At 34.5% G+C, this 27,361-nt stretch overlaps 1 protein-coding gene across 2 annotated transcripts in view; it reads right to left on the bottom strand.

Moving 5' to 3' along the window:
• Nucleotides 1–27,361, bottom strand: part of LOC140450398 (uncharacterized) — a 76,757-nt gene that overhangs the window by 17,664 nt on the left and 31,732 nt on the right. For both annotated transcript variants that reach the window (XM_072544005.1, XM_072544004.1), the window contains exon 2: nucleotides 19,729–19,832. In XM_072544005.1, coding sequence (XP_072400106.1) covers nucleotides 19,729–19,769 — 41 coding nt within the window. In that variant the 5' untranslated portion in view covers nucleotides 19,770–19,832. The remainder of the gene's footprint in view (nucleotides 1–19,728; nucleotides 19,833–27,361) is intronic.

Genomic DNA, 27,361 nt, shown 5'->3' with positions numbered 1-27,361 from the left:
CAAAGAGACGCCGAGGCACGATAGGACATAACCGATTCACTGGGGATGGGTTTCGTTCGCAGTCTCGATAGAAGTGTGTTGAGATGAGCAGAACACCCTCTGAAGACCCTTCTTAGGTGGTCGGTATAGCAAGTGAGTCAAGTACATACCCATAAATCAACTCTATTGTATAGCGCTTTTGAATGGCGATAATCTAACTAAATGGTAAGAGAAATATGATATTTTACAGCGTTTTCTGTGCTTGCGACGTAATTTCCAAATAACAAAAGAGATTTTACTGAATTGAAGAAAATAATATCTTTTAAAGTAAATAAGTAGTTAGAATATACCATTAAATAAGATCATATTATAATACAGTAATAAAAATATTAAATGTAAAATATGTAAATAAATACTAAATAAAGGAAATACAGTTATTTGATTTTACGTACAGTGCGCCTGTGTATCCGCTTATACGTATTTCACCCTAAAAAGAATATTCGGAGCGACTATTTACAGATATTCTGAACGTGAAAACAATATTTCCTGTCGTAAAGAAAGCAACGCTAAAATGGCTTCGGTATGGACGCAATAGCGACATCTGATAATAAGTCACGACACTAAAAATCAGAAGATTTCTAATTTACGAAACCAAAATCCAGATTTTGGCTTTAATCTGTGCCTTCTAAGAATTGCAAGGCAAAAGAGACGTTGATAAAGATGTAATTGGAGAAATAGGGAATCTAAAATTGCATTCCACAAAGTATCTCCTCAACTAAGGGGAAAGATTGTTTTCACGTTCACAGTATCTGTAAATAGTCGCTCTGAAGATTCCTTTTATTATAAAATTGGTATATGTGCTCTGTATACTATACAGAAGCACTATACGTGAAATCAAATCTTAACTGTATTTCCTTTTATTACGGTATACTCATTATGACTACTATACTTTGTCTCAAAGTGACTAGTCTGTACAGGGTAAGATATGCAATGCTAACCTTATAGGAATTTCGCCAAGACGTTGCCAGTTTTATGCAGTGAGCGATGGTGTTCTCTATTTTCTAGCTTTCGAAATAAACGGAATAAACCAGGAGTTCTCAACAAGTCCTCACGTACAATTTTATGTAATTTACAAATATCGTGCTAATAATTTTACATAATACTATACATTATTTGTTTCTAATAGTAACTTATCAACTTTTATATTTTATTAGTAGAAGTAGTTTAATAAAATGTGCATTAAATAAACATTTGTTTCAAAGTTTAAAATAATTCCGGTAATTTCTACTAACTGGAATTTGTAATTTTGGTTGATATCAACTGCAAATACTTTCTTCTAAGTTATTCAGTAGTTAAGAAGCAATTAGAGTAATTCTTGTACAGAATATGTTTAAAAGCTTGATACATCCAGGGCCTTAATTAGTCTTTATATGTTCTTCGGAGCGCGTAAACATATTCGAGTTACGAGTATTTGTACCATCTTGGATGTACTGTTACTGTTTTGTTATTATTTGTTGGTGGCTGTTGTTGTGATTTGCTGTTGGCAATTATTGTTATTTTCTGTTGTTGGCTATTGTCATATCTGACGCCGAATTTTTACCGCAAAATGGAGGAAATTGTTCAATGGAAACGTGGAAAAGCTCTGAAACTTTCAGAGAAGCAGATACTAATGAATATTATTAATTATCATCTTAATCAGGATAACAACGACTCTGTATCAAGTGTAATTAGGAAAGTGTCAGAAATGGGTGGTGTTTGCGAAAAGACTCTGTTTCGCATACGACAGGAATATTCATCATCTGCTGGATTACAATCAACCAATCAACCAAAGAGCAGGCCCAAGAAGCGGAAGGTTGGTAATTCTCGTGACAACAAGTACGATGAAGGTGTTAGGGGCCAAATTCGTAGAATAGTTCATCAATTTTTTCGTGACAACATACCACCAACAATAAACACCATATTAGCTGTTGTAAATGTCGAAGAAACTTTGCCCAGCTTTTCACGGGCCACGCTACATCGCTTGCTGAGTGATATGGATTTTGCGTTTATAAAACGTGGCAGAAATTCAATTTTGATTGAAAAACCAGAAATCATCAGCAAAGTAGTGGAGACAGCAAAGTCACACCAGTTTCTGATGTGACTTCGGTGTTTCCACTACTTTTCTTCCTCTCTCTTTGATTGTCCTTTCTATATTTCTAATTTCCATACTCCTTAAGTCTTCTTCCACATGTTGTCCCCATCTCAGTTTAGGTCTGCCTTCTTGTTCTTTTACCTGGTGGTATGGATTCCGTTATAACTCTTAACAGATTGCTCTTTTCTTTTCTCATTATGTGTCCATACCATCTAATTCTTTGTGCTTTTATTGCTCTAACTATGTTCTCTTGACCCATCCATTCTTGTATTTCGTGAATTATCCATTGTCTTGCATACTCTTCGTTTTCCCTCTTTGGTCCCAGTATTTTACTTTTCTTCTACTTTAACTTTTATTGCGTTGATTTGGTAGATATTTTCGATCGTTTTGATTATTCTTAAAGGTACCTCCCTTGCGTACAATAAGTGGATAACGTTTTTTAATTTGACCTGGTCAAATGCCTTTTTAAGGTCCACGACACATAGATATGCCGGTTTGTTGTATTCTAATGATTTTTCTTGTACTTTCCTCTTTATAAATATAGCGCCGATACCTGATCTTCCCGACCTAAAACCTTGTTGTTTTTCTTTTAGTGTTATAATTTCATTTAGTTTATTTTTTGTCACTTTGGTTATTAATTTTAGTGTTGTCTCTAATAAATTAATTCCTTTGTAACTTTCCAGATCCGAATTGTCTCCCATTTTGAAGAGAGGTATTAGGATGCTTAATCTCAAGTCTTGAGAATTCTGTTTTGTTCTATTATTTTTTGGATTAGTTTTAGTAGTTGTTTGGTCAAATCTGGTCCCCTGTACTTTAGGAGTTCGTTCGGTATTCTGTCCTCGCTTGGTGATTTTTTGTTCTTTAATTTTCTTAATGTTCTCTTTACCTCTTCCTTCTCAATATTTATTTCTTCGTTTGCCGTCACTTCTGGTGTTGGTGGTTTATTATCGTCGCTTTTAGCAAATAGGGATCGAAAGTAGTCTGTCCATGTTTCCTTCCGGATGTGTTTTATTTTAATAAGTTCGTTATTCTCTTTTCTTTGTTCTCTGATCATATTCCAGATTTCTCTTTGTGTTTCGTAGAAGTCGTGTTCTATGTGTTTTGAGAAGCTCTGCCAGTGTTTCCTTTTTTATTTCTATATTTTCCTTATTTCTTCTGTTCCAATTTTTCTTATTCCTATAAATTATATTAAGCACATAATCTTACAATAATATGAGTTACGTGAGATTTCAGAGCGCAAGTAATTAAAGATTAACCAAAATTATGTAAAAACTTTGCTCTATTTTTGAACGTATGTCATTTATGACAGGTAGAATTTTCATTTTATCACAGAATACACCACCCAACAAGAAGCGAAAGCTTTGTCGGTACCTGTGATGTTCGCAGGATAGAAATTTCGGAGGGAGAATGACAGTTGCACTTTTTAGTACACTACGAAAAGAAATAAGGAAGTCATTCAAAACAGTAGTAAAGTTATAGTTACACCGAGAAACAAAGTAATTATTAAAACTAATGTTTTATAAGTTGGTCTGTTTTTTAGTGGTTTTTTAGTAGTCTAAAAAGGTCTCCTAAGTCAAAAATATCGATTTGTTTTTTTAAGCAAACACACATAAGGCTGGAAAAAAAAAGGAAATAAACGCAGTAAGAGATGCTTCAAACCATATACAAATAAGCCCAGAACAAGTAGCTAGGGTATGGAAAGAATATTATGAGAAAAAATTTGTTACCGAAGTGATAAAGGAAGACAATATAATCAATGAAGGCGAAGAAAACACAGAGCCAGAGCAAATAAGTAGAGAAGAAGTAATAGAAGGATTATCAAATATAAAAATAGGCAAGGCAGGTGGAGATGATGAAATTGAACCGGAAATGGTAAAATACATGGGAGAAGAAGGAATAAACTGGCTATGGAAAATATATAAAGAGGCGTGGGAAAAACAAACAATCCCTAAAGACTGGCAGAACGATATCATCGTGCCAATATACAAAAAAGGAGAACATGTAAACTGCGACAACTATAGAGCAATATGTCTGTCATCGATATGCTTTAAAATATATACGAAAATAATACAGAAGAGACTGAGACAAGAACTAGAAATGGTATTGGGAGAAGAACAAATGGCATTTAGACCGGGAAGACAGACAAATGACAACATATATATCATTAGAAACCTAATAGAAAGAAGCATAGATACGGGGGAAAACTAGTATTAGCATTCATAGACCTAAGAGCAGCATTTGACACGATAGAAAGACATATTATAGGGAAATGCTTAAGAAAAATAAACGTACCTAATGCATTGATAAAAATTATAGAAAGTACTTACAAAGAGGTAAAAGAAAGGGTACAAGTAACAGGGGAAAGATCGGAAGCATTTAATTGAGAGAGAGGTATTAAACAAGGAGATAGTCTCAGCCCTTTGCTATTCATAATAGTAATGAACGAATTGATAAGAAACACTAAAGTCAGAACCAATCAACTACAGACAATAATAAGTTACCGCAGATTACAACCGGTAACAATAGAGTCCTTAATGTATGCAGACGACATAGTACCAATAGCAGATTCCGAGAATAAAATGCAGAAACTAATGGATATATGGGTAGAACAAATAGAAGAACTAAAAATGGAGATAAACAAGGAAAAAAGTAAGATAATGATAATCAGCGGCAAAGGAGATAAGGAAGATAATCAAATAAAGATAAAATGTAAAAACTCAGAATTGGAAATAGTAACAACTTACGAATACCTGGAAAGTATAATAACTAATGACGAACAAATAGACTGGGAAATAACAAATAGAGTAGAGAATAACAAATCAATCAAACAAGTTATATTATGCGTTAGCCCCAATAATGGGAAAAAGAAACAAGAGAAACACGAGAAACAAGAATAAAAATATATAACAGAATAGTGATACCGACTATGCTCTATGCAAGTGAAAACTGGACAATTCTGGAAAAACATAAGAGCAGGATAAACGCAATGGAGATGAGACATCTAAGAAGGATAGTTGGAAAGACAAAATGGGATAGATTAAGCAACGAGACTATTAGGAGAATGGCCAACCAGGAACCCATATTGAACAAAATAGCAAAGAGACAAATGAACTGGTATGGGCATCTGATGAGGACGCAATCCAATAGAATATCAAGAAAAGTTTATGAAGCAAAAAACATCGGAAAAAGAAAAAGAGGCAGACCAAGAAAAAAATGGATACAGCAAGTAGTAGGGGCAGGAAAACTTAAACAAAAATCACTCGAGGAATTGAAAATAATGGCAGGAAATAGAAAAGAATGGAAGAGGTGGGTTAATTGAAATTAAAATAGCTAGCCCAAAATCCGACACCCTCATAGGGTAAAAGAAAGGGGAGAAAGAAAGAAAGAAACAAACAAATTAACGTACTAAAAGTTGATTTCAGTTACTTTTTATCTGTTTTTTATGGTATTAAAATATGTATATGTACATTATTTAATATTAGACAATACACACGAGACAACACTTCTCAATACGTAAACAAACTTCAGTCTTTATAGGTTGACAGATAAACTAGTTAGAACATGACGGATTGTCACAGAAATTTGGATTGCGAAAAAGCCCTTCGTCTCGCTTCTTGTTGAGTGGTGTATTCTGTGATTGTATTTTTTACCTAAATAAACGTCTAGCAATTGAGTTTGAGTAACATTTCGATACAGTTCTAAAACACATTGGTATAATTTTTTGGTTTATGTTAGACTTCTGTATGTCATCTTGTTTTAAGTCATGTTTTGTACGTCTTTTTTGATTTTCTTATTTGATTATAATCAAGACACAAAGAAACCATAACTCCGCGATGACATAAATTGGACACAGATAAAAAATTCACTCATAAAAATAACATTTCTGCTAGTAATAAAAATTAAAAAATATAAAGTTTATCTATGTACATTTATTTTAAAATCCTGAGAGCATTTCGTAAAGTTCTTTATTTATCATACAAGTAGTGTCAAAGTGACAAGGCAAAAATAGCAATTTTGAAGTAAAAAAATATATCTGGCATTAATGTCAAATGACAAGTTTTTACTAATGTCTGCCATATTTTGATATGATTTTACCTATTTTTTTAGTTATACTTCTTATATATACTCAACCTACACGAGGTTACATATATCCAATTTCCCAAGAATCATTACATGACAAACAAGAATCGTTTTTACCGAAATCCATCGTACAAGAAGATACCGACTTTTTGATGGATTTATTATTGAGCATCATAGTACCCATTAATAATGGAATATGCAATGTTTGGATCAATTTTCTAGAAGTATATGATTGTATCATTCACAAATATTCTTCCGAAGATAAGAAAGAAATTAAAGAAAAAACATTTTTTCAAGATGTATTTTTGTGGTTTGGGTTTGGTAAAGAAGAAGAGGTTCAAACCAAATGCTCGTATTATTCGATAACCATTGTTACTGGTACTATTACCATTATTGCAGCTCTCCTCTACTCCATGAAGAAGATGATAGAATATTTTAGAGAAGAAGACTACTTGAAGGAAGAATTCGAAAATAGTTTTAACAGAAGATTTAAAATATGTAATTGTAAACTAAATAGAATGATTAATGAATATTAAGCAGTTGTTTTTAAAGCATCTAACACAAAATAAATAATGGACTCGGCGTACAGTGTACGATTTGACTAATATAGGTGCACAAAAGGTATTTAAATTATGTTGTTAAAACTACCTTTAAGCACTTTTTTTTACTTTAAAATAGATAAAATTTAACTGATATAAAGAGACACAAAGACCCTCCACGCTGCAAATCTTTTAGAAACAATGACTGAAACTACCTGAACCTATTTTATGTAGACTGGTCGGATAGTACGAAGGTTAATGTCTCTTGGTGTTATTTGCAATTGTAAGTGCTTTTTATGGTGATCCGTTTAAATGAATATGGCTTTCATCGGAAAACCAAATATTTCATAAAAACGACGCGTTCTTATAATCCATAGCCAACACACGTGCGCAATATTCAACTCTTAGACGCCTATCAGCTGCACATAGACACTGTCCGGTCTGTATTTTGTATGCAAACCTACCAATATTCTTAATCATTCGACGGAGCGATCGATCACTGATATTTGTTAATTTTAATTAGGTTCTGCTTAGGCTTGATTTCTGCGATTGCAGCACTTAATTAAGAACACGCCCTTGATGGTTATGACTTTTACTGGGCGACTTACGTGACCTGTATGATAGCAAAGCATAGTACTTCCTCCTTTTTTTCTTTTTCTTCCTCTTTATAAGCAATTTTCCTATTTCTATTGGCGGATTAATACCTGGCGGAATTATCTCTTGCTATTTTGACGACACGGGTCTCCTCCATTCTGCTTATGTGATTATGTCATTTTTTTTTCTATTTTGTGTCCATTCATTTATACACTGTACGTTACATTTTCGTCTAATGTCTTCTCTTTCGATCTCTCAGCGCATTTTCTGTAATTCTTCTCAGTACTCTCATCTCTGCCGTTTCCAGTAGCCTTTGCGTTGTGACTGTGTCGGGTCTTGTTTCTGAGGCATATGTCTTACACGGGCTTTATAAATTCTTGACTTCATCTCAGTATTAATGTGTCTGTTTCGCCATATAGTGTTATTAAGGAATCCTGCCAGTCTATTTGCTTTTTCTACTTGATCTTTCACTTCTTTGTCCAGGTCTCCATAGCTAGACAGTGTAATTCCCAGGTATTTTTATTTCTATTACTTGTTCAATACTGATGCCATCAATTTCTATTTTACATCTGGTTGGTTTTTTGCTGACTACTATTGTTTTAGTTTTCTGAGATAGGATTGTCATATTAAATTCTTTTGCTCTTATGTTAAATCTGTGGACCAGTCTTTGTAGACTATCTTCATCTTGGGCTATCAATATTGCGTCGTCTGCGTAAGAGAGTATTTTGATTTCTTTGTTTCTCATTCTGTATCCTCTTCCTTTTTTAACGGTTTTGATGATTTCATCCTTGATCTAATTAAAGAGCATGGGACTCAATGAATCCCCTTGTCTTATTCTGCTGCCTATTTCTATAGGTTCTGTAAGTTGTCTTGTACTTCCTTTTGAAAGTTGTCAAAAACTGTTAACATTACGTTGTTAATCGTAGGCTGTTTCAAAAACTTAAGCCTAAATGCGTCGGCAACTGATTTTAAGCTTGGATGGTTTTGGCTACATTTTCCGAAAATAGTACTCCACTCCACAATATTTATAACAGCGAGGAGCTTCCTGAAGACTGGCTAGAGTCAACTTTTGTTGCCATACCGAAAAAACCAAAAGCAAAGTCTTGTGATAAACATCGGATGATAAGTCTAATTAATCAAATTTCGAAGGCATACACCAAGGTTATTTACAACAGAATAAGCAAAAAATGCGAGGATAACATTGGAGATTCGCAGTTTGGGTTTCGGAATTCTCTTGGGACAAGAGAAGCACTTTTTAGTCTACAGGTACTCATCCAGCGCTGCAGAGATATGAACAAAGACGTGTACATATGCTTTATAGACTACGCAAAAGCATTCGATAACGTAAAGCACGAAAAGATAATAATTGAAGTTCTCCATAAGATCGGAGTCGACTACAGAGACATTCGAACAATAGCGAGTCTCTATTGGGGCCAAACAGCTAAAGTGAAAGTAGGATCTACATTGACCAATAAAATTGAGATCAAGAAAGGGGTACGACAGGGCTGTATCTTGTCTCCTATTGTCTTTAACATATACTCAGAAGAAGTATTTAAGACAGCGCTGAAGGAAAGCACAGAAGGCATAAAGATAAATGGAGAAATAATTAATAACATAAGGTATGCTGATGACACTGTGATTCTAGCAAGTAGCATGGAGTTGCCTAATGAGTAAGATACAAAAAACAAGTGCACAATACGGACTCAGACTAAATATCACAAAAACCAAATGGATGTTAGTAAGCAAAACCCAACAACCACCACAGCAACTGATATTAGACAATGAAAGAATTGAACACGTGGATTCGTACATCTACTTGGGAACAACAGTTAACTCAAATTGGGATCAAGCGAAGGAAATACGTATAAGAGTAGAAAAGGCAAGAGCATCGTTCACTAGCATGAAGCAAATTTTCACCTCTAAAAGCCTCACCCTACCTCTCAAAATTCGACTTCTGAAATGTTATGTATTCCCGGTTTTGTTATATGGAATGAAGGCGTGGACAATGACCGCAACATTGATGAAAAAAGTAGAGGCCTTCGAAATGTGGGCTTACCGACGTATATTACGTATATCCTGGACTGAGCACGTGACCAACGAAGAGGTACTACGCCGGATAGGTAAAGAGAGAGAGGTAGGAATAAGTATAAATAAAAGAAAGTTGGAATACTTGGCTCACGTTATGAGACATAATAAATATAGAGTACTACAACTGATCGTTCAAGGGAAAATAGACAGCAGAAGGGGTCCAGGGAGGAGAAGACACTCGTGGCTCCAAAACTTGCGGCAATGGTTCGGATTGTCATCTGCTGAACTATTCAGATCTGCCGTAAACAAAGTCAGAATAGCCATGTTGATTGCCAACGTTCGGAACGGACAAGGCACATGAAGAAGAAGTACTCCACGATAAAAACTTTTTCTATAACACTGATAACCATCCTGGAGCACCTAACATTAAGACGACATTCATATACGTCAGCGGTCTGCGAACTTTTTTAATCATTACTCCAAAAAATTTTTGTGTAAGTTGATATTAACGCATGGCAAAGAGCAAAAAAAACGAAATCGCCCTCTTTTAGCTTTTTTCATATTATAGACCCCATGATAATTTTGAAAAGACAACATTAACTAAAAATTTAATTTAAACATAATTTATTCAATTTATCAATGTAATACCTAGTAATACATAACGGTAATAATAGTAATATATTATGTTATATACATTTGATGAAAAAAAATTCACCCCCACAGAAAATATAAGTAAATGATAATTTCTTGTTATTTTGTAATTCATATGATATTTTTCTTGTATTATTAAACTCTAATAACAAATTGAAACCCATTGGGATACAATTGAGGGTGGACAATTTGGGGTACTATAACAAAGTATAATAATAATAATAATGGTGGTACAAACAAAAATTAGAATTGAAAATTATAAAAAAAAAGAATAATTGAAAACAGTCTTCCTTCACGTTTTGGAGAAATGACGTTCTTTCATGTTCGATACAATTGCTTCAAAATTGAGGCTTTTTGATGTAGAGCGATTTGAATACAGTCTTCGGCGATTTCTGTTCTTCGTTTTTATGTTCATTAGAGTAGAAAAACCTTGTTGGCACAAATATGTTGTTTCAAATGGCAACAATTTTTTAACCGCCTCTTCATGTGCAATTTTGAGAGCCTTTGCAACTTTTGACATCCAAAAAGACGACAAATTTGGTTTATCTCAAATTGAATACGTGCTTCAATATTAGCTCGAAGTTCAAGAATTGCTTCTGTCAAACCTGAAGGTTTTGGTATTATAGCAATTTCACATTTAAAAGGATCTACAATCCAATAGACAGTACGTGTATCAAGATCTGAAAAGTAATCTGAAAACCGCTTTCTGAGTTTGATAAGATGTCTTACAATTGTATCCTTGATGTCAGCAAAAGTAATATTTTCACAATCTTCGAAAAACAAAGCTAACCTTGAAAAATAAGCTATCTTGTTCTGTTTTGTTTCCAATATTGCAGCTTTAATCCAAACGCACACTATTTCTCTCGCTGAGATGATATTAATATTCTTTCCTTGTAATTTTTTGTTTAATACATTTATACTCTCAAAAATGTCTGCTAAATATGCGTGATATGCAACCCAGGAAGAGTTTTTAAACTTATCTACGAGAAAATTTTTTTGATCAACCACAAAAATTTCGACTTCAGTTTTGATAGTCCATTGGTTGATTTAGTACATTTCCGTTAGAGAGCCACCTTACTTCTCTATAATAAAGTAGGTCCGTATATTCAGCTTCACCGTCCTGACATAATTCGATATATAGCAGCGTGTTATTGCATGTCCCTTAATAAAATTTACAATCTTGATGACATCATACATAACGGCTTCCAGTAAAAGTTCTAAATATTTGACCATAAGGGCTTAGCAATGGATCATACAGTGAATAACCTCAATATTTGGGTTATTTTCTTACTAAAGCCAAAAAACCATTAATATGACCCAGCTGAGCTGGAGCTCCATCCAAAAATACTGAAATACAGTTTTCCCATTTGAAACTTTGCGCATTGTAGTATTCATTTACTTTATTGTAGACATTGATTCTACGAGATCTCAACTTAAGAGGAGAACAAAACAGCAATTACTTTTCAAAATGATCTGCACCGTCTCATCAAGCTGAATAGCAAAATATTTAGCCTGTTCTATTGCGAAAATAACCTGTTCCTTAACATTTTCTGCTAATATAGAAATTCGTTCTTTCACAAAGCTCGCAGACAAGGTCACTGAATTCAGTTTCTTCGCTTATTTTTAACCACACATAATCTCTGTCATTTTTACAGCAGTTGGTTTAACCAAATCTTCACCAATAGTGTGTGGTTTCTTATTTAGAGCAATCAACCAGGCTACTTCAAAGCTAGTCCTTGATGCTGAACGCTAATCAAATGCACCAAACAAGTTGCTATTCAATATTTGTCTTTTAACAGATATTTCTAAACTTGCAAGGTATTCTCGCGGTGTTTAAGACAGGTCTAAATGCAAATTATCTTAATATTTCTTCAATTGACTTTTTTCGAAAGATTTTGAAGTCAATACCTTCATACATACAACACACTGTGGTTTCATTGTACCATTGTTTTCTATTTATGGAAAACCGTAATTAAGAAATTCGTCTTAGTATGTTCTTTTTCTACTTGCTGCCTTCTCAAGGGAGACAGAAAATAATAGTTGTAAAATACTTTTAATTAAATTTTCAAACTGTGGCTTACCTTAATTGATATATCGATGATTAATGATAAAATGGTGGTCTTATCAGCAACTAACTAGTAAAAACTCGCTCTCTTACTCGTCAATGTATTTGTATCTTGACGGCATGGCAAGGACTGAGCCTGAGCAGGCAGCCGGGGCCCGGAGCTCGGAGCTGTGCCTTACTGCGCAAAGATATAACTCGAGAACACTCTAGAGGTGGGGAGTGAGATGGCGTGACCTGAATATGTCGCTAAATTGTTTAAGTTAAAAAATATATCAACAGGTTTATAAAATAACAAATTAAAAATATATACTTCTTACTCACAAATGTTTCATTCTTACCCCCAAATATTTAATTTTTACCCCATTTGGTGTAATTTACCCCAGTTCCCCGATCGCTGACATACGTTACAACGACGTTCGGAAACACTCAGTACGTTTCATTCATGGAACGTCACTTTTCATGATACATCATTGTGATTAATTCTATGAGGTAAGTACAACCGAGTGATAGCTAAACTACTAAGTGTACTTGATGTTTCTCCACTGGTTTTAATGGAAGCAAAAATAGTAAACATATAAGAGTCTAGATAATTGTAGCTCTACCAAAAGGAGGAAACTCGCTCACCTTTGGCATGGCAGTGTATTTACCAATGTTGATTTTATATTTTTCAGACAGCCCTCACAAAAAATCTATAAAAAAACGGCTTTAAAAAAATGATAAAACACTTATAAAAGAAACCACAAATATACTAAGAAAACCCAAAAACGGGTAAAAGGGGCCCATATCCTCGGCGGTGAGTCACCGAAGTGGGCGTAGTCCAGAGTGGGGACTCGAGACCCAAGCAAGCAATACAGATTGATGATAAGTCACTAGCGATAGCAGAATTCGCTGGCCTGCATTGTTCGGGGTAGGCTTTGGTGTGGGAGGACTTGTACCCAGGACTTCTACATGACAAGCACTTTGCTGATAAGAGAGCCTCTATAGCGCATCAGAGTGCTATCAGGAGGAAGTGATTGGTCTGGAGCATTGAGGCGAAGTGGAGTGATTCTTGCTTACATGAGTAAATCCTCCTTGTTCCAATGAATTCTTCTTCTTCTTAGTCGTTAACCTGATGCAGGTATCGTGATATCATGAAGCTATTAGCTAAATTTCCCAATGTTCCTCCACGTTTTTCTATCTTCTGCCATTCTAGCACATTCTGACAATGGAGCGCCAATGGTAGCAACAATATGGTCCGTGTATCGTGAAGACCATTTCTTCGAAGCACATGTCCAAAATAGCTTATTATTTGTTCTGATATTTGTGTTCTTAGTCTTTTCTTTATGTTTAGCTGGTCCAGTATGGATTCATTTGTTCTTCGAGACACCCATGGTATTCTCAGCATTCGTCTCCAGCAGTACATCTCAAATACATCTATGTTCTTTTTGTCTTTCTCAGTAAGGGTCCAGCATTCCGATGCATAAGTAAAAACTGGAAAAACTAGACTTCTTACTAGCCTCATTTTTGTATCGGTAGTTATTTCATGGCTTTTCCAAATTTTTGTTAATTTTGCCATAGCGCTTTTTGCGATTGCTGACCGCCGCTTTATTTCTTCAGTACAGCCTCCTTTGTTGGTTATTAATGAGCCCAGATACACAAATTTATCTACAACAGCGATATTGTTTATCATGACCAGATGATTTTGATTGTTGTTAGCTCTGTCAATTATCATGATTCTCGTTTTATCTCTGTTTATTTTAAGGCCCATCGTTAAGCTTACGTCTTCTATCCGTTGTAGCAGGTGAATCAATTCAGCTTCAGAACTAGCGAGGATAGTAGTATTATCTGCATATCTCAAGTTGCAAATCTTCTTCCCGCCAATGGTGATGCCACCGTTCCAGTCCTCCAGTAGCTTTCCGCATTATCCATTCACCATAGATGTTAAATAGAATTGGGCTTAGTATGCAGCCTTATCTCACGCCCTTTGTGACCATGAAACTATCGGTTAGTTCCCCATTTATTCTAACTCTGGCATAATTGTTATTGTACAGGCTTTTAATTAGCAGTATCAGATGATTGGGGACTCCCATTTCAGACAAAACCTGCCACATTTTACTCCAGTTGACCAAATCGAAAGCTTTACTATAATCTATGAAGCACAAATATGTTGTGATGTTGAATTCTTTGGATTTTTCTACAATCTGCCGTACGTTTAAAATTTGTTCTCTAGTACCACGTCCGGGGACGAAACCTGCTTGTTCCTCTGCAATGTTAGGTAGTAAAAAGGGCTTTATCCTCTCGAGAATTATGTGTAAGAGTATCTTACTGCAATGCGCAATTAGAACAATTGTGCGATAGTTGCTGCATAAATCTTTCGCTTCCTTTTTATGTATGGGAATATATAGTGATTGTGTCCAGTCCTCAGGCCATTTACCTGTCTCCCACACTCTTTGACAAATTTGATGTATTATATCCACTCCAACGTCATCTAGGGCCCAAATCATTTCAATAAGTATGTTATCTGGACCGGCAGCTTTCTGACTTTTTTGCTTCATAATTGCTGCTTCAACTTCACTTTTGAGTATGTCAGGTTCCGTCACAAAACTGGCATCTTCTTGTTGTGATGGGGCGTCTGTGCTTTCCTCCATCATCAGTCGTCCACAGTATTCTTTCCGTCTGTGTAAAATATCTTTTTTAGAAGTGAGTAGAGTTCCGTTATCATCTTTGATAGCAAGGTAGTTTGGTGTAAAGGAACGTGTTATCTGCTTTATTTTTTTAAACATGTCTCTGGTCTCAGTTTTGGTTTTATGCTATTCTATTTCCATGCAGATTTTGTTCAAGTGTGTGTTCTTGTCCTTTTGGCAGAGTCGTTTTATTTGACCGTTCAGCGCTCCAATAAATTATATCACTTTAATTTGATATTTATGGGGTGTGCAAGTCTCTCAAGTTTAATTTAGGTATTGCTTTCTTACATCGCCTGCCCCAAAGCTTTGTAGATTGTATTGTTGATTTTCTTCATACTCTTCTATATTTGTTTGTTGGTTATTGTTTTGTCTAGATTATCAAGTTTGACAGGTTATATAAAATAATTCAAAATATCCCGCCCAGCGGTGTGTTTTATCTTACTCGTTTCTGTAGTTCTGTAGTCGTCACAGTTCTGTCTTTGCCTTCACAGTGAGTTGTTTTTGATTTATACCTGGTTTTTATGTTGTTTAATTTTCTATAAAATCTACCAACATAATTATTATAGCACTACATTTTGTTTCCATTTTCTGTTTATAATGTAATATTTGTAGAGATCATTTATCTACTTTTCTTAGGTTTGACTAAAATTGAATAAAAAGTGGGAATTTTTAGTTTATTAACCTGTTAATTTATCACTGTCTATAAAATCTGTTTACTTCACTTATACGGCGAAGCTTTGAAGTAAATTACCTAATTTATAGTCTGAATTATTTCTTAATATTTTGTTAATTTCTAAAAACAAACCTGTGTGTTTGTATCCTAATATATACATGAAAGGCTTAAAAGATAAGATAAACTCTTCAATTTTGACATATCGGTAATACTGGAATGGTATTAAGATGTATGAATAGGCCTAATATTAGAGATTGTTAACATATTTCATTATAATTTTGGATTTTTTTCACGAACTAATTCCGTGTTTATTATAATTCTACAAAAATTTATTTGAGATTACTATATAACTCTATCTATGTCTTATCGCCGCATACAGTAAAAAATTTTGGTAAATCCTGACAAATCCCAGTCCATAATATCCAAAAAGAAGAGAAAATCTTCGATTAATACCACATAAATTTTGGACTTCCTAAATGAAGGAACCAACAAAGCTAAATATTTGTGAATCACGGTAGACAGAACATGGACATTCACACTCCATGTAATTAATACTTTAAAATGGTAAAACTAAAGTATAGCGGAACAAGAAGCAAGCTATTATTTAAAATAGTCAAGCCAAACTAATAAACAGGACTATTATAAGTAAAATAACGTACGCGTTAGCAGCCTATGGTCACCTATGTAAAAAAAAACAAAAAAGATCTAAACGGCTCAGAATAAAAGCCATAGATTAGCAGTAAAACTACCCAACTTCTTAGTAGACAAATTCAATATATTTCATAGAATTAAATACTAACATTTAAAATAGTCAAAACAGTCTGGTGGAACAATGGCTTAAAGAAGCTAAGATCAAAACTCCGAAGACAATTTAACAAGACCAAGAGTAACCAAGACTGGGATACCTACAGGTATAAGCTTACGCTATAAAATAAAGAAATTCCCTAAGCCAAAAGTAATTAATGAAGAGAGTTTTGCGAGGAGATTACAGATATCCCGGCCTGCTCTAGAATCCATAAAGTCCTGGCAAAGGATGGTAGGTCCCGACTAGGCCAAGTTCTATAGGTTGAAAAATAACCACAGTAATGACAAGATGGCTATAAACAAATGTCAGTCACATCAGTCTTCAGGTACAGATGGCATATATCAGATATTTTTGCATATGGGATTAGAGGTATTGCTACCACATATATGCAAGATCCCCAAAGCCAGTTTAGCATGGGTAGTGGGCAAAAGGTTAAAGTCTTATACCTAGCCATGGTAGGTAAAGTAACAGAACTAGCACCAAGGTCATATACATAGACCAATAAGCCTATCGTCTTTTCTATTGAAAACGCTGAAATACTTCTGGATAGGTACAAAGAGATTAAGTACTAAAAGATAATCCTCTAAGCAATCGTCAATATGCATACCAACCTGGTAAATCTACGGGCTCAGCGTTGGATGATCTAAATGGGCTTATCTCAAAGTCAATCAAAACTTATCTCAAGATCAAGATATAGCAATGGCCTCTTTTTTAGATATTGAAGGGGTATTTAATAATGTTACCACCAACTACATATTTGGTTAAAGCAATGAGTAGACGAAGCACACCTGTAGTAATATGCAGATGTATAAAGCAACCATCAAAACAAAAGCAGGTGGAGGCTGTCCTCAAGAAGTTCTGTCACCTCTGCTTTGGGCAACGTTAGTAGGTGATGTTCTCAAAAATCTCTCCACAAAAGACTTTTACTGTCTAGAATGCGCTGACGATATTGCGATCGTCATCAGGGGCAAATTCGCCCAGTTTGTACCTGGTAGAATGCAAGTAGCCCTAAATATAGTTGGTAACTGGTGTAAATAAAGGAGACTGACACTCAATGATCAAAAAACACAAATCATCAACTTTACAAAAAATATAGCATATCAAGGCCTTAAACCACCGGTGCTGAGAGGAACAGAGATTCCATTTGCCAAAGAAACAAAGTAGGTATCTAGGAGCATATTTTGATCATAGGCTTACATGAAATACTCACATACTAAAAACTACACAAAAAACTACCATGTCCTTGGGCAGATGTAGAACCATGTGTGGTAAATATTGGGGGTTTAATCCCAAAATGGCCCTTTGGTTATACACAGGGATTATTACACCATGATAACCTATGGGTCGGTGTTGTGGTGGACAAAGACGCAGCAAGTTGGAGCAAGAAGGCAGCTAAGTCATACCCTAAGGCTAGCATGTCTGTGTATTACAGGGGCCATAAAATCAACTCCTACAGCGGTGTTGGAAGTCCTGCTCAATCTTCCATCATTTCATATCTTCATACAGGGCGAAGCCAGATTTGTGATGCATACATTAATACATAGTCAACATCACATAAGCCAGACGCACAGTTCTGACAATAGGAAGGTAATCGAGGAGCTAAAAATTTAAAAGTAATATACCAGGCACGGAAGACCGGAAGGAAGGTGTATCCATACAAGCAGAAGCTACCTGGTACACTGATGGCTCAAAAACATCTGAGGGTGTAGTAGCTGGTCTAGTAGGGACAAAGCAAGGGATACATTTTCCCTTGCTTTGGTTAAGGATTTAGATGTTTGAAACCTATTTTTATTTTATATTTACCTGCAAAGTATTTGTTACAGCTAGATTAGTCATTACCAAGAATTTAATGTGGCTCTTATCAGTGAGCTCTGAGTGATTAACATAAGCGAAGACCTTTATTGAATCTCTCATAGCCTGTACTTGAGTTTTGATCATTCGAAGAAAGGTATCAAACCTTACTTTAATAATACTCACAAACCAGTTGTAAATTAACGGTACCCTAATAAGTTTTTGTCATAGAAGTACGTGTGATTGGAAAATATTTGTTTGTGTTTTTCTGTGTAAATCAAGTAATATTTAATTTGCATGCTTATTTTACTGCTAAAAAAGCCAATGAAGGCTCTTTGCGACCAGTTCAATACGTACATAAACGTGTGTGTGATGCATTGTGTATTAGAGAGACAAAACTTACGTTATTTTAAAAAAATAGAAAAAAAAGTATAATTGATTAGAGGTCGCACAATATAAACCTAGAGTCTAGACCACACCCTAAGACTAAACGAAGAACATGTAACGATGTTAAAAAAATTAAAAGTAAGCAATACATTTAAAATTTTCATGGTAAGTCTCTAGAGAGATTTCAAGCAGATTGGATTTAGGTTCAAATTGGAAGAAAATACAAAAGTCTTGTGTGAAAGGGCTAATGTCGTTTACAAAAGAATCGAGCATTTTTATTTGTTTGTTTAGACGAAACGTGAATTTTTGCTAAATGTGAAATAAAACGGATTTGGCAGGACGAGAGTATAAAATCTATAAAACAGACCGATACTTTAAAGAGACACGGTATACTGCATGCAAGTGGAAAACATGATTTTATTATTAATAGAGCAGATGTTTTGTTTTTGTCAAAATCGTCAGTCAGTCAGTCAATCGTTCGCCAGTACTTGTAAAATGTTTATGTATAGGAGCATCATGTACATTTAACACTAAAGGTTTCATGGCACGGTTAAATGACACTTTAATTTCACAAGAGTAGAATTAGACGGTTGTGACATTTTTACAACACAAGTTCACTTATTAATATCGCTTTTATTATGGAACTAACAATTCCACGTGTTTTAATCAGAAGACTTTACAAACATAACCTGCTAATCTTAAAAAAATAATTCACAATCTACAAAACACAATCTGACGCTTGGAAATTTTAATCCTTTCTAAGAAAGTTGAGGACTTATAAACAGACACTCTCTTTTTCGGAAATTGTAAATATTTTTTACCTGTAGAGATTACAAACTTATATCATTTGCTGATAATATAAGTTAATTTGCTAAAATGACTACAAAATTTAAGACCAGAATTAAAATAAATTGGTATACTTAAAAATTTTGGGTTAAACCCAAATATTTTCAGAACAATGCTGAATATTTTATTTTAGAAAATTTCCATCACTGTTTTATGATGTTATATTAGGTTTTATCTCACGTGTAATAAAATTTGTACAGTCAACCATTTTTAAATATACTATAGATAATGGTTGTATTTCTACAGTTGTGATCGTCCTTACAGTAGGTTTAAAATAAATGCTGAAGAATGATTTTTTCCATAAAATCTAATAAGATCTGCATAGCACTCTGGAACCATCGCATTTAATTAATTGGTTTAACAGTCTTATTTTGTGAATGAACGACAAGATATTATGACATATCTTTTAATTTAAAACAGAAACAATCAGCAAAACAATACCTTACAGTTTTAAGTACCTACTTGTAACCTAAAATATATATTGAAACAGACTCACCTCTCATTTGTATACGATACTTCCCCATTTCCGTTTTCCATATCTTAATATTTTTCGTTCTGTATTATCCTTTAAAAATTCTATCACTAATCAGCACCATTTAACTAAAACAGATTATACGAAATTAAATTCCACGAATTATTATCTGTTATCAGTATTAACTAAAATGAAAGTAATCAACTGATATAATGATTAGGGACTGACATCGTATTTGGATTCTTAATATCTGCAGCCTATTATCGAAGAAAAGCGGCTCTCCAGTGGCGGATCTTAATGAGAGTAATAAATAAATATGAAAATATTACCAGCATAATTTTTGGACCAAAAATATGAATCAAAACTGGAAGTCTTGGAAGAAAGGAATCAATATAAATATGAACCTCATTACAGTAAGAAAACCTGTTAAATAGAGCTGATGTCACCGGGGGCCCTAGTCGTGGATTAATGCGTACCCCGATTCGCATCGCCCCACATCAAAATATAGACGATTTTTGCTATTGGCCGACTAATCTGAAAATGCCATATAAAAACACATAAATATGGGACATTTTCAATTCACGGCCAGTATAGTTCGGCGCCCATATAGGATCTCCTGTACCCTAGAAGTTCATTGTCTGGGCTCTGTTTCTGTTCTTCGAACTGAGACTCTGTGGCTATACTTTTTCCACCTTTTAAAGTTTTAATTTCATTTTCATGTGAGGAAATACCAATATTCCACTTAAGATGGAACATATGCAGAGGGCACTTCGAATGGACTGGTTGAAGTACCTCTGTAAGGCAACGTGGGAATGGACCAGTGGTCATAGATTTCCATGCCCGCCCTTTCCATAATATGGTGATATAACACCCAACAAACAACACGAGACTGCGAGCCAGGCTCCCAGTGAGCTACGCTACAAGCTCGATACCAGCAGCTAACTGTATCGTCGACCTATTTTGCAGTTCCTGACACTGTGCAGTGCCGGAGGTTTCAGCGATTAAGAAGCCACCAGTCCCAGAAGGTACTGACGCCCCCGGACTAGCCACGGAGTCACTCCCTGCCCTACTGCCTGTGATACGTACACCACGTAGGCGCAGGCATACCTTCTACTAAGAAAACCGGCCGGCAAATGATTATGGGTTCCTGATGGTATAGAAGAGGACAAAGTCGTTGAAGACGAGGGTGCTGTGACAGAAGACGGTACCTGCAGAAGAAGAAGATGACCACCGGAAGCTGCTGTGCTGCGTTGTGTTTTATTTACAAACTATTACAGACTTGTTACGGACTTGATTTCATAAACTTTTTTTCTTGTACTAATGTAATTGTATTTCTTGCTATAAATATGTTTTTAATAAATTTCTTTTCAGTCATAAACTTTTCAAAGGAGGCGAGATGTCACCGGGAGCCTTAGTCATAGACTAATGTGCATCGCCCCGCCTCAAACTACTACGATATTTGCTATTGGCCGACTGATCTGAAAATATCATATAGAACACGGTTCTTCGGAGCATGGGCTCCAAAAGCTTATAGACCGATGTTAGGAATATTGGTACTCGTACTTCATTAATACATCAACAATGTATCTCTTTTCGTCCAGTAAGAACCATAAGCAAAATAAATATAGATGATTGCATTTCGATTCAATTCGAGTCCCTCGGCCAGTATATAAAGTTTAATTATCATAGTCATTTAAATCTGGAAACACAAACCCACAAATGAAATTTGGAATACCAATGATTTGGAAGGAACCAAAAAACCATCATGATGATTGGTATTTTCGTATTGTAAATATTAAAGACATCAATCGGAACAATAAACAAAAATTAACCTATCCTAATATAGATTCAGAAAGAAGACCAGTGCCATATTCTGAAAAAATATCCAGTTCAATATTAAGTAGTACACCTGTAACCGTTTCAAAAGATTTAAAAGAAACTCATTATATATTTCGATTATATTTTTTTTTAATAAAACTAATAGCCCCATCTATCTGTCAAGTACCTACCTGTAGCCGACTCAAGGATTCTTCTGTAATTCCCAAATATATCCGGTAGATGAGCATATTTTTCAACTTGTCACTCACGCCCAATTTCCAGATTCAGGCGCCATGATAGCGCTTCGCTCTTTTCTGTTAAGACCGTCCAACCGTTAAGACGTGTTTCCAAAGTGGGTCTCAATTCAGAGGTGAGCAAATAAATCCTTTTCTTGTCCATATTTCAGATAGATATTTATTTTTTTAGACCCTTATTGGAGAGGCTATAATGCTGATATTATATTTCTAATACTCGTCGCAAGATAGTATTGCTATGGAGTTATTCCAGATCATGGCCCAGTAGCAGTATCCTTTTTATGGAATCCCTAACCCCTCTTATCTAGGATGGTGGTGATTTGATATAGTACGTAGCTGAATCAATGGTTTATTTGGTGACTGATTGAATAAGAAGAGAAACAGAGCAGATTAAGGTTGTACCAATTTTTATTATACCTACTTTCAAGACAACAGAAATGATTATGAACTCAAAAAAAATGAAAATATAGTGAAGTGTTCTAATTTAATTTAAAGGTTTATTTTCTTCATTGTTCCTAGTTGATAAATAACTATATTATTTTCAATGTAAACAAATTTCGAAATTTGGGGTTAATATATATATATATATACATTCATTTTCTTTATAACCAATTCTTAATTTAATACGATACAAAGATTTTTTGTTTATGATAATGTTAACATAAAATAATATTTTGGAATCCCTTTGGGATGACGTAACTTTTAATGTTTTCTTTTTGTTCATTACTAAGAAATAATAAAGAATAGTTTTCTTGTAAACTTTCAATAAATCTTAATTTTTTTTTGCTCTTCCCCTTCGAGGATAAACCAGGGGTGGCGTCCAATAATAAATAATAATTTCATATTATCTAATTGTGCTTGAATTTAAAATACGATATAGTTTCTATAACCCCGCCCTATTCTCTTCGACAACGAGCGATTCTGGCCTTGTAATATTATTGTATCACGGCAGTGTTACAAAATGGCGCCCTCCGACGTGAGGCATGTTTTAGATTTGCGACATTTGTATCTTCGTTACAAAATGTCGCCAAGCGTGTGGGGCTTTTGAATATTCCTGTATCTTCAGAGTTTTTTTCAATATTATTAGTTGTTTTGTACCCCCCTGTATATGTGGTTAATTAAGTCTGTATGTTTTGAACCATTTTTTTTGGTTAAATTGTGTATTTGTTTTATCCAATTTTTCATTAAATCAACACTGCTACTATTTTAGAATTTTTTGCAAAGTATTTATATGTATTCGTTTTTAGTCTTCGTAAAATTACGTAGAAATATTTCCGTCTATTTTCTGAGATCAAAATAAAACGTATTTGGAATGATGTGATGTAAACATTCACTGCTTAATTTCTTTTTGTCGGTATTCTTAATGCGAACGATATTAATTTGTGTATTTACAGACTCGTCTAAAAAATAAACATTCCATGTTAGAAATTTTGTTTACGTTCATGAAATAATTGATTTGGTATCTAAACGCTGGCCTTTTCTTAGAAGCGTTTGTAAGTAATATAATATTTCGTCGTTCTTTTTTAGTGTTTAGATTGAGTGAAACCTTGAAATTATTCCGGCTAATATGTCTCGACAATTTGTATAGTCCTCAATTCTTTTTCTTTGCAGTTCAGTCTTTTGTTTATAGAAGCATAATAATTATATTCCTCAATGTGTTTATTTTAAATAAACGAAATGGCACTTAGCGTTCGTTATTTGAAAAATCAATTAAGTGAATTTTATTTCTTAACCTTGATTCATGGTTTTTATTTGCGGCAAACTGTTGGGAACTATATCTATATACAGGCTGTCCCGACCTACCTAATTCTAAAATATGTTATCTGGATTCGTGTAGAATACTTACGCGAAATATGTTTTTTGCGAGGATTTGAAGTTGAGTTCTTTGATCTTGGATGTTTTTAATGTTTAATCTGTTATCTGTTAAATTTTCTTTTTAATTTGTCTTTCGTTTATTTTAAAAATTTATTTTTTCATAGTTTAACTTTTTCGTACTTTGAAAAGAAAATTTTATTTCCTGAAAAGGAAAATGCTTTCTATATTTTACAGTCCATTGTTCTTTTGTTTTGCATGTATAAGGAAGTAATGATATGACTTCGTTTCTCTCTGCCTAAGGCGTCTTTGTTGAGAATATAGAGCGGAAATATTGTTACTCTCCTTCTGTTATGTTAATTTTATGTTTTTGTGTGGTCAGATGTAGTAGAAGTATGTTTTTGGTACTGGAACTTATTGTTATTTGTGGTTTTACCTTTTTTTTCTCGAGATGTCCTGTAGGACGTACAGGCACGTGACCTGTATTATTGTATCTTGAGTTATTTGTGTGATGTCAGACTGTTGTATAAGCAGCAGCTTTCTTTTTTTGTCGTTGACATTTTTGCGGTCTTCTAATAGTTTATTAGACCACATATATCTTTTGCTTTGAGACTTTTGGCTAAGGCTCAAAAGCTTTCATTTATTATCTTGTGTTCACGATATGGTACAAGTGAGGTTGAAGTAGTTTGCTGTTGTCTATTGTTACTCTTTGTATATACAGAGGTGAAACAACCCGCTGCCGCCTATTGTGAATTTATCTTTTATCTTTATGTCGACGTTAAGACCACGTTTGTTTAACAATTGAAATAGTTCTGGTACTACCGTTAAATGACCCACTGAGAATTAAAAGTTTATATTATTTTGACTCTGTTAGAGTTCTGCTAAAGAATGGTAAACATTTCTTTGTGATTTGTATGACGACCATATTGGATTCAATTAGGTGTCAAAAATGTTTTATTATTCAACCTTTTTTTATTGTTGTGGTGTGTTACATCCAACATCATGATTTTTTATTATTGACGACGGACTGTAATATTTTTCTATTTCTTAGGAAGATTGTAATGATTCTTCCGTTAGTCTTATCGTAAGTTTTTGTTTCGTGAAAGACTCTTACGATTCTTTTTTTGTTTCTTTTGGAAACATCAGTCTTAGACTGAACTATTTGTGTAACGATTATGGTTTGTATGCCATATACCCATTTTCTTTCTTCTTCTCCAAGATTGTGTATTAACGGTTTGGATTTATTTTCTTCTTTTGTCCTTTTGGGAGTCTTCTTGCTTGGAAATTTTCCGCTGTGATCAATCCCAGAGGATATTCTTATGGTACTATTGGCCATCCTGTCCTTCTTCTTTTGCGTTAGTTCAATTTTCAACCAGTCAGTGTTTCGTCGGATAATTCAGATTTGTCTGAAACCGAATAAATCGGTTTTCTTAAATTTTTAATACCTTTCTTCTAAAATGTTCAGTCCATTCTTAATTTTTAATTTTTTGGTTGATTCCCTTTACGCCTTTGCGTACTTAATCTTTGCTACCTTCTCCAGCGACTATTCAATCCCTCCGTGGCCCGTGTACAGGAAGAGTTGCGCTAACGCGAACTTTATCCTGGAGAGGATTCGTTTCCTTTCCAAATTTTTTTGGCGTGGGGTCAGTACAGCACTGATACCCTAGTACTTAGTACATTGAATACCACTTTGCTTCGGCAAATCTGTCCCTTAGTGCTTCTTTCCCTTCAGGAAGTTGACACGTTTCAATTTTTTTTTGAGCTGTCTCGACAACCCTTGTTTTATGTCGGTGGTGTTGACTATTAGTCAGGGAGCATCCTGCTATAGTCAAGTGGATTAGTGGACCTATCCCTATTCCAATTAATAATTTTGTGTATCTCAGATGTTGTCGCAAAGAGACGAGCCTCTGGAAGTAGTGTAGGAGACTCCGCACGTCGATCTCCAGAGCAACTCAGTTTGGCTCGCACCCCAGTTCGTTGAACTGTTTTACTTTTTATTATTATAATATTGATCATTTATTGTATTCGATATGTCTATGTGTATATATGTCGTATTTCTTTTCGACATAAATTTTATTTTTATCTTATCTTATTCTACTTCGGTATTATTCTCTCTCTAGTTTGTATTGATCGAGATCTTAAGTTTATGCTACCCCGACCAAGAACCTATATTGATTTTAAGGGTGTTTGCAAAATTTAATCTCATTTTATTTGTAGAATGCCTTGGTAGAATGTGATATTTTTATGCTTATGTTAGTTTATATTACAATAAATTGTACATACCTTTAGTTGTCTTCAAGTGGATACAAAATTCAATTTATCTTATTTTACGGATTTATAAATCCAAGTAATTTTTTTGGTATCTATACCAAAGATATCAAGATTCCTCTGTCTAGTTACCAATGATAGTTCATTATAGTATCTGTTCATTTGCCTAAGTTTTACTCTTAGTGTGGAGATCTTCGAATTTCGACTCTCTATTCGAAACCCCCCAAAATAATGTTTGAAAAGATTATTGCTGTCTAACATCCTATATTCTGAATGGCCAGACACTGAGGAAGGCTAGGGATGAAGTAAGCGGATTCCCGCTAGTTGACTCGTCGGAATGATAAGCCATTCATAATTGTATTTCAGTAATAAATCTAGAATAACAGCCTACCGCGTCAGGAAACTTTTTTAGTTCTCCAATACCTGTTTAGTTATGTAATCTAGAATTATTTAGACCCTACCCGAAGTTGACCCTACCCGAAGTTGACCCTACCCGAAGTTGACCTACCAATGTTGTCCCTATTATAGGCGGATGATACACGTTAGTTATCACAAATTCTAGTTGTCATACTAATAACTAAACATCAGCTTTTTTTGTTTCTAAATATAGATGTGTCTTACAGAAATTCTGATGTCTACCTCTCCCAGTCAACTTATTAAGGCTTGTCTTTGTAGAACTTTAATGTACCCAATTTTGAACTATTAGTAACTCTTTCCTTTTATTTGTGTATTTCTAAATGTGTCTATAATGACGCGCTGCGTTATTACCTTTTGTTATTCGTGGATTAAGTCATAGATGAAAGACTCTATGCTTCCGAACAAACGATGACACATTTGTATTTTGTATCTTATGGCGTTAATGATACGATTGTATTATTATTCTTATGTTATTCGTGGATTAAGTCATAGATGAAAGACTCTACGCTTCCGAACAAACGATAATATTATTTTTTTTTGTGTTTTATTGTGTTAGGTCTCATAACGACTACGCAGTAAATTATCTGTTTTGTATCTTGGTGACAACACTAGTATGTTTTGCTTTATATTACTTATAAAATTTCAAATAATAATATCTTAATTATATTGTTTCGATTGAATGCGAGCATTTGGTCTCAAATAATGATTTGTAGATATGTTTTGTTTTATTCCGCTTTGTTCATGATATTGGTTATAGGTGAAATACCCTATGCATTTTGAGAGTGAGAATGCAATTTTTTTTTGTTTACATTTTTATAGTTGAGTCATAAATATTCTATGCGTTCTGTTTCGCTTTGTTCTGAAATCTTTGAGTTGTTCCCACGTGAGTTGTGAAAGAAGGATTCTGTGAGTCCAGATTGTAGCTACATTTGTCCATTCTGTTTGTCTTACCTCTCCGTATATCTATTCCCACTTTTGAAAAGGTTAGTATGGTGTACCACCATGCCTAGTCCGATTCCACGCTGGTACCCAGTTGAAATCGTGGGGAGGGCTGTGTAACCGTTTCAAAAGATTTAAAAGAAACTCAT

The sequence above is a fragment of the Diabrotica undecimpunctata genome, chromosome 9 (assembly GCF_040954645.1).
Source record: "Diabrotica undecimpunctata isolate CICGRU chromosome 9, icDiaUnde3, whole genome shotgun sequence".
Taxonomy (NCBI): Eukaryota; Metazoa; Arthropoda; class Insecta; order Coleoptera; family Chrysomelidae; genus Diabrotica; species Diabrotica undecimpunctata.
Note: the sequence above shows the minus strand (reverse complement) of the source record. Positions and strands in the feature narration are given on the sequence as shown.